At 42.7% G+C, this 12,469-nt stretch overlaps 1 protein-coding gene across 9 annotated transcripts in view; it reads right to left on the bottom strand.

The window, feature by feature from the left end:
- Positions 1-12,469, bottom strand: part of NRG1 (neuregulin 1) — a 285,176-nt gene that overhangs the window by 173,839 nt on the left and 98,868 nt on the right. For 4 of the 9 annotated variants that reach the window (XM_071730300.1, XM_071730301.1, XM_071730304.1 and 1 more), the window contains exon 1: positions 3,053-3,372. The exons of 2 other annotated variants lie outside the window; for them this stretch is intronic. In XM_071730300.1, the coding sequence (XP_071586401.1) occupies positions 3,053-3,251 (199 nt within the window). In that variant the 5' untranslated portion in view covers positions 3,252-3,372. Of the gene's footprint in view, positions 1-3,052; positions 3,378-12,469 lie in introns of those variants that run through there. 3 more of the 9 variants (XM_071730302.1, XM_071730303.1, XM_071730311.1) reach the window with 2 other exon arrangements.

The following is a 12,469-nucleotide window of genomic DNA, read 5'->3' as shown; positions in this document are numbered from 1 at the left end:
TTTAAGAAAGCAGGTAACCAAAAAGCAAAACAGTTTTTTGACCTCTCAGATTGCACATCATAAATAAGCCAAGTGATCAAAACTGCATTAGGGGAAAGGAGAAACTGTGATCCCACCAAAGTCAGAAGACCTTGATGTCATCCCTTATTCAGACCTGCTAATCACCATGTGTTGCCCACTCATTAATTCAAGCTCCAATATGCTTGAACAGAGAGGATAAAAAGCCTGTTGCATGAAATGTAAAACTGCTCTCTTGCTACATTTTACATTAACTAATATTTCTGCTCTTTCTCTTCTAAAATTCAGTTTTTGTTCTAAGTGTCCCCCAAAGCAGAAAATATGCTCAAATAACAGACTTAATAAAATTATAAATAAATTTTAAAATAAATTAATTCAAATAAATAAAAATAATAAATAAATGAAACATGGCCAAAGTGACATTATTTGATTATTAGTCAAATGTACAATGATGTCTTATGCTGAATTTCATTCTTCCATTTGATACCACATGTGCAAGCACATGTGAATTACCCTGACACATACACCCATCTTGGAAGGAGTGGGGCTCTGATTACATAAGATAGAAGAATGCTCAGTTCTTGCCCACACAGGAAACTTTTGACTAGTAATGTCAGGTATGGATGAAGGTGGTATTCTACAAAAAAATGTCATTTTGGAGAACTCAGGTAAGCACTTGACAGAAAAATTGACTTTTTCTTGTTCAAACACTGACATATTTTGGCTTAGTATGGACATGAACCCTCTAGAGTTTTAGCAAAGCCTTAGGAGCTAGGTATGATCTGAACATTGCCTTGGTGAGCCTCAGTCTACACCTACCACCTTTCAGATTTTCAGATAAAACTCTCTCAGTGGCAGACACAACCAAACCACAGTACCAGAAGTGTGAATTAAATACATATGGGTGCATAAACTTTGGGTGATATATACTTTGGTGGATGATCCAGACTGTTATTCTGGCTCCCCTCACCAGACAAAGAAAATAATTTTCTCAGAAATTTCTGCCTAGATCAGAGTCAACTGATTTGGATTACTCAAAAATTATTCATTCTGGTTTATAGCTCCTTCCCATGCTCCCTCAGCACTGGCACAAGTGCCCAGCCCATGGCATGTGGTGTCTCCTGAGCCCTGGGCCAGAGGTGGCACCAGTTTCCTGAGACTGTCCCACCTCATCCAGTGCAGCAACCTTGTTTCACCACAGATGGAAAGCCCTCCACAGAGCAAAAGAAAGCCCTCCTGCAAGAATAGGACGGGATGCTACAGGTCTCTGAGGTGTATGCAGTCAGAAAATGTGAATCTCCTTTACACTTCCTCCAGTGAGATTTCCTGTCAGAAATACTCCAACATGTTACTATCCTCCTGTGTGCTATGTCAACCACAAAAAAACAAACAAAAAAACCCCAGACACTTCAAACAGCCCAGCTGTCATGATTAAGTCTGCCAGAGGTTTTCATGTTCTAGGAAGCAGTTAGTCTTAGCAGGAGATACTTACGATGTTCAGATAGTGTAATACCAAGCAGAATTATATTAAAAAAAACAAACAAACAAGCAATCAAAAAAACCCCCAAAAAACAAAACCAAAAAAGCCAAAAAAACAAACCAAAAACCCCCACAGCAAAACAACAAAACAAACAAACAAACAAAAAACCAAAGAAGAGAAAGCAGGAAAGCTAAAATGAGAGTTTGTGCCGAGCTTGGCATAACAGGGGAAATCTCCCCTGCTGTACCTAAAACTCATTTACACCCACTGCTGAACAGAAGCTGGGTGAGCTGTGTCTCCAAGAGATGTAGAGAAGGGAAGGACGCATTGGGCAGTGTTAATTTGTAAAGATCATTAGCCCAGAAGTATACCTGCTGCTGCTGAATCACACACATCCTCCCTGAGGGCTGATGATTACAGTCTAGAGCAGCATCATGTTGGCCATGATGTACTACACAAAATCAGGGGAGGTATATTTAGAAAATTTTACCCTTCTGGGCTTTCTGTTTATTTGGTGGCTTAGAGTAGAAAAGAAAACGTGAAACAAAATAAAAAGAGCCCCAGATCAGGCAGTGACTCTGCTCTTCATATGCTTCTTTAAAAACAATTTACCACCAAGAAGTCAATTAAATAGATAGTCTAGTTACCCATGGCTGCTGCAAAAAAACTAAATACATCTGTATGTACTCCTAGACTTTCTGATAAACTAGGTGGCATTACCTGAGCTCTCTAGGAAAAGCATCATGTGTTCCTGTGTGTTTGTACAACACTAGGAGTGTTGACTGGGGCATTTGGCTGACAGAAAAAAGTAACTAACATAAAGTAAAAAAACTGACAGAACAATAACTAGGGCGAGTTGAGGCACTATGCTCAGCTGCAACCCTGCCTTTTGTTGATTCAGAGTCTGGCCCCTTTGGACACCTACAGTTGACAAGGGTATCCCTGCCATGAATCCTTGTGCTTAATACTGATGAGGCATATGAGAAACAACATGTGCTGCTAAGCAAGCGAAAGGTCCTCTCTGATCATCCCTGAGTAAATAGCTGCAAGTTTAGACAAAATACCCCACACGAAAGTTTGCCATCTGTTCAACTCGCCTAAGTGATTTGTGGGGAAAAGGAAGTGACAGAAAACGTGTTTTGTAATAGGAGAGATAGCCCCAAGCCCTCCAAAAACTGGGGAAAAAAAAGGAAAAAGAAAAAAAAAGGAAAAAGAAAAAAAAAAGGAAAAAAAAAAAGGAAAAGGAAAGGGAAAACGAAAAAGAAAAAGACCGAAAAAAGAAATAAAAGAAGGAAAGAAAGCAACAGCTGGCCAAGAGCCGCTCAGCATTTCGGGGACGGTAGGAAAGAGGGAGGCGGCAGAAAAGCCCTCGGTCGCGGGTCTCGGCGGCCGGGGCAGCTCGGCCAGCAGCAGCCGCCGTGGGGCCGGACCGGGCAGGGGCGGGCGGCGGCAGGGCCGGTGCTGGGGATGCACACGCTGCGTGAGGCCCCGCGGGTGCGGAAAGCGTGCGGGGGATCCGCGCAGGGCGGCCCCCGCACCTGCCGACGGCCTTACCTGTGGCGGACCCGGGTGCCTCGCCCTCCTCCGGCGGAGCGGGCTTCTTGCCGGACCCTTTGCCTTTCCTCCCCTTCCTCCCGTTGCCGTCTTTTTTCTTCTCGGCCATCCTGGCTCCGGCCGCCACCGCGCTCCCCGCAGCCGCCGTCCCCGCCACCGCCGCCGCTGTCGGCTCTCGGGGCGCCCGAGGCTCCAGCATCGCTCTTGCCTGCCGCCGCCGCCTGGGACTTAGAGCAGCGAGTTCCTTGGAAGTTTTTGGAAACTCGTCTCCGGGCTTTTTTTTTCTTTTCACCTCCCTCCCTCCTCCTCCACCCCCTTTTTTTTTTTTCCCTCTTTTTTTTTTTTTTTTTTTTTTTTCTTTTGCCTGTCTTTCTTAATAATAATAAACTCCAGCCCACATACACACCCCCTCGGCACACGCCTTGCTAATGCCCGCCCCGGGCACCGCACGCTCGCTCTCGGGAGGAGCCTGCATGGCCCCAGAGTTTGGGGCGGCCGCGGCCCAGGCCCCAGGGAGGGCTCAGGCACCGCAGACCCGGCGGGGCGGGGCGGGGCAGGGCAGGGCAGGACGGGGCGGGAGCTGCAGTTCGGGGCCGCCCCTCTGATCGGCGGAGCCCGCGGCGGGTGGCTCAGGCGAGTTGGCTACGGGGCTGGACGAGCTGCGGACAGGCGGCGGGGGAACTCAGCGGGGCTTCTCCCCGGGGCCGCGGGGAGACGGGTGGCCCGGGCGACGAGTCGGGGGTGGGAGAAACACGGGTGCGCCTGCGGTGCTGCCTCTTACGCACCTGCTTAAGCTGCGTCTTCCTGCGGGGTTGCAGGAAGTGTGTCCCCCTCCCCCCGGCTGTGGAGGGTGGTCAGGGGTCTGAGGATTTGCAAGGCTAGCGCGCACGCCCGCACCTGGTGCTTTGCAAGGGGATCCTACCCCTGGGGAGGTCGCACTCACAGTCCACGTTCACTGAGTGAGTCCGTTCTTACTTTTGTATCCCTTCAGGGGGCTGATCTCAGAGCCACAAGTTCTAACAACGGAGATTTGGGCAGGTAAAGCCTTGCTGAAGTTCACAGATGAAGCTGCACCCTAGACAGCTTTAACGTAGCTGGGAACTGTAAATACACCAAACTGAACTCCACTGTCGTTTGGAAAACTTCAAGCATCTCTCTGTATACTTGCTTAGCTAACCTGAGCTGTGTTCCCTGCTAGTGCTGAAGGAGATGCACTTACACCATTTGGTGCAAAATGCAGCACTCTGAGAAGTTAACAGAAAGGATCCACACAAACTGCTTGAAATCCTACAGTGGCAAGTTCTCCCTGTATGCTTTGAAATATCATGGAAAACCAGATAGGATCAGAGCCTAAAACTAGGCTTGCTACTGTACAGTCCTTAGAAGGTTCCTCCTTCTCTTGAGGGCACTATTCTGCATATCCTTTTAGCTGCAAAAACATTTACAATACTCATTATGCACAATAGAGGCTGTAGTATTTTTAAAATTGAAAATGTGAAAAAAATCATCCTGAGTCAGGCCTGAAAAAGTCAAGACACTCCAAACAGAACATACTCTGAATTCCTCATCTTCTGTGGCTGAAAGTTTTAGAGTTAATTTTTTTTCAAGGTATTCTCCTGAAGAAAACAGTGCTTTTGAAGAAAACAGTGGTTAACCAGTGATACTGGGTTTCAGCATTTGGACTTTGAAACAAACAGAAAAAATCCAATGCTCTTGTGAATTCTCTCTCTATAGTAAAATAAGAGGAGTGAACAACACTGACTGCGAAACGATCAGGCAAAAAATTACACTTCCTAAGTGACCTGGCAATATAACATCACCGAACAAATCAAACCTGGCAGGGATGGAGAGGGGAGTGAAAGATGTGGACAATTCTTGACACAAAGGTTAGAAAGGGTGCCTGCTGCACCACGTATCTGAGAATCTGGATTTCTTCATACACGGAGCTATGACATCTTTTCTCAAATGTGCTGAACAGAAAATGAGGGAATAAGCCCGAGGCAGAGCGGGTAGGGAAAGTGTACCTCATGGAGGAACAGCTGGCGATGGGAAGTATTACTGACTGCAGTAGCGCGGTTTTTCCTTAAGGGGTCACTACTCAGCAAGGTGGGAGCATACTCCGGCAAAATGTAAGGACTGTGCTCAGTAACAAAGTGTACTTTTAAATAATCTCGGTATGACCTAGGCTCCTGTACGCTGGAAAAATCTAAGTGCTCAAGGCAAACATTACCTTCGCGGCGCGTTCATCAGTATTAGATTGTCATTCCTGGCACTTATCAGCATCAGGGCACCATCAGCAGGGCACAGTATGCGTCCCCTTTAAAGGCTCTTTTTCAGGGTGTGATACTGTGAGACGACCCATGGATGCATTAAAAGTGAAAGCCTAAAAATAAGAGGTCAGATCCCTCAGTCCCCAGCACCTTCTTTGTCAGAAACTGGAAATTTTTTGAGAGAACACCAGAAATTTGCCCCAGAAAAAAAGCCTAATGGCTAGGAATAGTTCATTTTAGACATTATGTCATGGATCTCCAGCAGATAAGTATGATTTACTCCTGTATATACCGATGAAAAAGAAGCAGGTATCACTCACAGCAGGTAAGACCATCTCTCCTTGCTGTTGCCAGCTGTGAGATACTTCAACAGAATGGGTAGTAGCTGATTTAACACCATGCTTAGCAGCTCTCCTGCCTTCCCCCATCTCCACCCCCCTGCCCCAGTTGCAGTACTGTGGTAGAGGGTAGTCTTGTCAGAGCAGATCAGAAAATGCACAACATACAACCAGACTGATCAGAAAATGCACAATCTGCAACAACCTTTTGACCTGCTACAGCAGAGTCAAATCTGCTAGTCTGAATACTGTTTAGCAGTTCTCACATCCAAAGGCCACTTTGGACTTTCTGAAATAGAGGCATGCAAGCATTTACATAATTTCATTGGGGTGTGAACCATAGCTCAGGCATGTTGCACAATCTCATAAAAATTAAACAGCTATTCAGGAAGCAGAAGTAACATTTTCCTTTGTGCTGTTTCATTGTAGGACAGGAAAAGAAGAGCTGCCCACTTGTCACCAACACACAAGTAGACACTATGTATGGAGCTTTTACTCACTCATGTCTTTGGTCTGTCAGTGTCTGCTTCTTCAGTATTTAAACTAACCTCTGCTTATGCCCAATATCATCTAGCTGTTGGAAGTCTGGCTACTCTGGACCTCTGCACTTAGTGTAATTGTTTACATCACACAAAGTGAATGCAGTATGCTGCTAAGTCAAATTTCTCACTTATATAAACATCTTTGCAAATGCAATGCAGGGCAAAGAAGACAGATCAGTAAACAAAAATAAGTAAGGAGAGCTCCAGGATTACAAACAGTTGACTAAAACTTTAATGATCTGATTTTATTTTACTTCTCTGTTCATATTTACAAATACATTGGTCATACAACTTAATTACAGATACTTGGAGACTCCAATGACTTACTAAGATAGAATGAAGTCTTTTAAGACTTTTTTTTCCTTATAGAAAATATAATCATTTAACAAAACCAATTTCTAAACTGATAAAGTTCATGGTTTAGCCCTAGTCTCAGTATTCTGCTGAACTGAGGACTGATGATTTGTCTTTTTCTCCATTTGGTGTTCCTTTAAAACCCACAAAGACAAGTGGGAAGACAGTCTGTATAAACAGCAAGACTACTTTTGTCACTACATTGATGGCAAGAGAATATTAAGAAACATCATAAATAGAATTGAATTTTTATGATGTATCCTAACATAATAAATCATATTCTTATCTTATCACGTATCCTGTGAATAAAACATATTCTTATCTTAGATTGGACTTGAGATTTTGTCAGCAGCTAAGCACCAAGTCTTTGACATCTACTCAGCTGAGTTAGGACAACAGTAGCTTTTGTTCTACTGACATTTTGAAGAAGCAAATCTTGATTGCACAGAAGTATCCTAACAGTGGTTTAAAGGTCGAGCTGACAGGCCAACGTCTTTGGCAACAGCAGCAACTGTGACAGGTGATGACGTCCCATTAACGTCTCTTTTCAGGAAATGGCACATTTCAGAGTTGTTTGTACATGTGTCTGTATATATGTTGCTACAAACAAGACCTCGTTGCCTCCAATTTACCAACAATTTTTATGGACTTAGTTTGTGAAGGTTCAGGAAACTGACACAGGAGAAATGTGTGCTTTAACATTTACTGTTTCAGAACTTCTTAGATCATCTCGTCATAACTACTAGCCCCATTAGTGTGCAAGATGTTCAGTGTGGGATGAATGAAAGAATATTTTTCTGTAGTTAATGGGCATAAACTTTATATTCTTCAAAAATCTATCAGTCTGAAGTTTCTACAGGATACTACACTTCTGAAAAACATCCGTAGTTATAACCAAGGATATGGCCTCTGAAAATAAACATAGTAAAAAGTCATGTATGTTGAAAAATTATTAAGAGAAATATTAGTGCCATCAGCACTGACTTCTCTCTCACTTCACTGCTGTGACTTCACTGGCCAGTGCCCAGTCCACACATTGTGCTGACAAGGAAATGAACCCAAGCTAATTTTTTAAGTGTATATTCTCATGTTCACTTGGTAAGGTAGTGAAGTCTAATTACATTAAAACCACTTTTGATTAAAATGAGAAAACAGAGCTTTAATGTGGTCTAGTGAATTCACATTAAATGCCTGTCTGTTTTGGATCTAAAGTGATCTTCCTCACTGCGGGCAAGAGTTTTGTGACCAAGCATGATAATGGCCATTGTCCTGGTGCACCCACAAAGGACTAACAGTGCTTCCAAATTAGACTTGTACACTCTGGGTGTAAATCCATGGTAATCTGCACCTCATCACAGCCAGCACACATTTCGTGCCTCTGCAGTAACACATGTCAGAAGGGATGTTGGTCACAACCACTTCCAGACCTGCACCCACATTGTCAGTGGTCTAAAACTGCAGTGTACCTGGTGACTCTGGTGAATCTATTTCTGTCTCTAAGACATCAGGCCACACAGATATGTCTATATCTTGTGTGGTCTTCTTCACCATGAGAGCAGTGGAATTGTGACCTTTCTGCTTCCCTGTGTCCCCCAACCTCTGCAACAAGAAACTATCCTGTCCCACAGTAAGCTGATGGACAGAGAATAATAGGGAGCAAAAAATTATGTTCCCTCTGGTGGTGCAGCTAACAAAGGTGCATTATCAGTGTCTCTGACTAAATTACTTGGCTGGTCTTTTGGGTCCCCAGGGGCTCCACTTCATGCTGCCTTTGTTCCTCAAGAAAACAGCTCCTCTTCTGAGTCAGTGGAGCAGAAGCATGCTGGAGTGTGTTTCATCTGCATTGCCACCCAAGGTTGTTATAGCCTTCTTCAGGAGATTCTTTCAGTGGCATGCAATGTTTATGATATCCTGTCCAAAACACCCCTGTGGCTGTGTGGCAAAGCTACTAGACTCCTTATTTACAAAAGGGGAAGAGGAGTCAGAACTGAGAGGCCTTTAGACCCAGCAGCTCTCAGCTTCATAACTCCAACCTACTTGTGATCTGGTTATCAAAACAGCATCCTGAATTTGCCACACAGGCTCCACATTCAGAGCATGGTCATTGCCCAATGGTGGCATTAACAACTTCTTCTAAGCAAGAAACTACCCAAGTGTGTACAATAAAGAAAGATGTCTCATTGAGGATTAGGAGACTTTCAAGTCTGTAATGCAGGGAGATGCATTCACAGCCCCAAAGTGAAACAAAAACATGAGAAAAAAAGGAGATGTTTGAAAATTATTGCAACAAGGACAGACTGCCTACCACTTGCCTGTGCTAACAGTCCAGTGCTGGAATATGTCTTGTCCTCAAGACAGCGAAACCCGACCTCGGTTCCTTCAGCTGTCTGAACACATGCAAGTGCACATCTCTCACGACTTAGCTAGTGTCTTAGGCACCATGACCAAAATTTTTGGAATGGTGAAATACTTTAGAGAGCAGGAACAGGACCAGCCTTTTTTTCACATAAGTGCTGTCATCAGTGTATCATGTTTTCTCTGTCTCTGGCCCAGCATGTGATGGTACCTCTACGACTGGACCAACTAAGGGTATTCTCTGTTGTATGAATATAGAACCGGGTCTAGTCCCATAGACCAGATATGCAGATGTAAAGTTTTTGTGTGTGTGGATTTCACTGAGAGAGACACACAACACATGCAGACACACACAACACATACACACACATCCACTGTGGTACAACTGGAGCTTTTGCAACATGAGGATCAGTTGAATGAGCAGCAGTAAATAAAAATACTTTTTATGTGAGGAGAGGAGTATCTCTGCATAGGCTTTTTAAAATCCCTAACTATTTTTATATAAATCCTAGTAAAAAATTAATACATACAGAGTTAGAGAGGAGGTTAAGTCACTCCAGCTTTGTTTAAAGGTCTTTCATACAGCAAAATAATTAAGATGGGTATAATTAAAGCCTGAATCAATGGTAAGATGCCCTGCTGTGCCTTGTGTGCAAGAAGTATATATCCATAGTTAGCAACTCTGGACTGCTTTGCTCAGGCTGTAAAAATTTGTGTCATTAATTACAGTATTCCTGGTTTAATCCCTGACTTAGTAGGTGTTATATTAATCACATTAGTATTTCTATGGCAACTTCTCTGCTTAAAGACACTGCTTAAAGGTACAGCCTTCAGTATCTTTCAGAAATTGTGCTTGGGAAAGATCATTCTTTCAGGAAGTTTTAGTAAAACTTTAATTCAGAAAGTTTTTCCTTTTTAAATAAGAGAAACTTTGGGAAAATGTGTCTGATATGTCATCCTTCCTATCAAAGTTTCTCAGCTGCAACCTTCTCTGAGAATTTTCTCTAAGTAATGTGATGTTTTCACTGAGTTGTTTCAGAAAGTTGCATACACTTCCCATCACATCCAAGCAGAAGATAATTTTGGTAGGCTTGACTCAAAAAGAGAAATATGGTGTGCAGGAGTATCATTTCATGCTGTGAAATAAGGATTGAAGTGAAAGGTTAAATAGGAAACTAGTCAAGTGGTAAATTAAAGCCCAGGGAAATCCAGTTATTTCAAACTTCAAAAAGTAATGTTTTGAAGTTGCATTATACATAGTGCAGTGGTGGGTGGGGTGGAGATGAGGTTTAGCTGCAGAGAGGCCAGAGCTAAAATGGTAGATATGTCTGTTTTGAGTCCTGCCAGTGGTTGAGGAGCATAAGTGCACCCCAAATACACCTGGGCATTCTGTAGTTATACTAAGAATGGGGTACCAGTCTGACAGATGGGAGCCTGAAGTAAAAATACAGAAAATTTTTCTCTGCATGTCCAGTTCTTGTAATCTGCCTTAGAAGCCTGCTCCCAGCCATTGTTAGAAAATGGATACGAAGCTTGGATGGGACTGTAGTTTGATTCAGTATGAGCAGTTTTGTATTCTTTAGCTTTGCATGCAATTTAACATACGTAATGTTTCAGGCTAGCATGGGGCTTCAATATATTCCTGAAAGCAAGTGGTGACTTCAGTGATCTGCAGATGAGCAGTGGCTGAGAACTGTTCCTTGTTCATTCTTTCCAGACCAACTACTTTACATTTTTTCCACAATCATAGAGACATGGTATGAAATCCTGTTGCCCTGTTCTTCTGCCCCTGTTAGGATGACCAGACCCTAATGGTGACTGTATCCTTCTTTGTTTTGAGCCATCAGAAATTACCAAGCCAAGCACCTACTGAAAGATTGCCAAGGGGAAATTAAAACAGTGTTTAAAGAATATTTCAATGTTTCTTTATATGGCTTTGTAAAATCATAAATGAAGGTTTTATGGGCTGCTTAGTGGTGCTGGAAAAATTGAATTCTGCATAAAATATCAGACAAAGGGCTAAATATAACTTTGCTTATCAAAAGGCATGATAAGGAAGGTGGTGAATATAGTGTGAAAATTTAAGAAAAATCCAGAGGTCAAATCCCTGATGGTGGAAAATTGTCATGGTCCCTTGAAGTCCATGGAAACAGTGATTTGCACGCCTGAAAATTTGACTCTAATGCATTATGACTGTTTCCAGATGAGCCGTAGTTTAAAACTGATAGATAGCAAATAACTTGGCTGTTTGCTGACTAATTCCTCCCTTTTTAAAGGAAGTTAGGATAGGGAGTAAAGCTGGAGACCCTCAGTGCTGTAAATGCTCTGAGGTAATCAGGCTGGTGTGACTTCCTCTGTGTATAAAACTTTTTGTGAAATACTCTTTTAGACAGAATTCTCTCCAGATTCTCAGGTCATGCACACACACATATGCACAAAATACAACTCATGAGGTGCTGTAGGGCCACACAGGTCCCAGTAAACACAGTACTTCAGCACACTTGAAAATATAGAAACTTGTTAATATAGGGTTCTTTTGGATCACTGTAAAATTCCTAAAAGCTGTGCCCTGGTGCCAAGTTTCAGTGCTTAAATATACAAATAACTGGAATCTTGGTACTTCCCCTTGGGGCAAAGTTTTTAGAAACCTTCATTAATCCTAACCCTAGGAAAGCAATGCGGAACTCAGTTGTCAGGGAATAAAATGTGTGGTGCCTGTGTCACTAAATTCTTTCAAGTGGTTTTAATTGACTCATAAAACATCCAAGACTGTGCCAAGACAGGAATCCTATTTCCCTAAATGCACTAGTCCTATACAGCTTGCTAGTAAAGCGCTGAAAGTTGTGGTATCACCTCACTAAACAGAAATAATGTATTTTAATGGCACTTCCTCCTGCAAGACTATTCATGAGTGAAAGTTGACAATGAAAATACTATTCAACAAGCTCAGACCTTTGCCTGTTCATGATTAACCCACAGAAAGACTCCAGATAGGTCAGTTATAAGGGAAGATATGAATGTGCTATTTGATAATTTGATTGTTATGTACCTCTACGCTGGCCCACTATGCAAACTTATTTAATCCTATACCTTTCTCCTCAACTATTCACAACAGCTCCTATGGAGAACTTGGTAATCTAGTGTCACCATTTCAGCTATGTTGCTAGTCACCTAAATCACAAAGTTTATGTTCAGAGATGGAAAGTAACATATATAACAAATATCATCATCTGAACCTAACCATGGGGCTGAGAACAGCTACTGTTACCTGTGCACACTGAGCTCTATTCTCTATCAAGGGGTATTAACTATTCAATCTTTTTCCTAGGTTTCATTCTTCATCAGGTAAGCGATACTCAACCTTCTATTACCATTCCTTAATGTCTCTTTAATCGTGGTATCTCCAGAGAAAATGACTCTACAACAAAGCAAAGAGAATACAGATGACCAGATTCTGATGCTTTGATAACAACCTGTCAGTGAAAACTGGAAGGGGTAAAAAATGCCATGAAATATTCTGGGCTTCACCAGTAACTCATGTGTTCACATCGAGTGGCT

This window comes from Heliangelus exortis, chromosome Z (assembly GCF_036169615.1).
Source record: "Heliangelus exortis chromosome Z, bHelExo1.hap1, whole genome shotgun sequence".
Taxonomy (NCBI): Eukaryota; Metazoa; Chordata; class Aves; order Apodiformes; family Trochilidae; genus Heliangelus; species Heliangelus exortis.
Note: the sequence above shows the minus strand (reverse complement) of the source record. Positions and strands in the feature narration are given on the sequence as shown.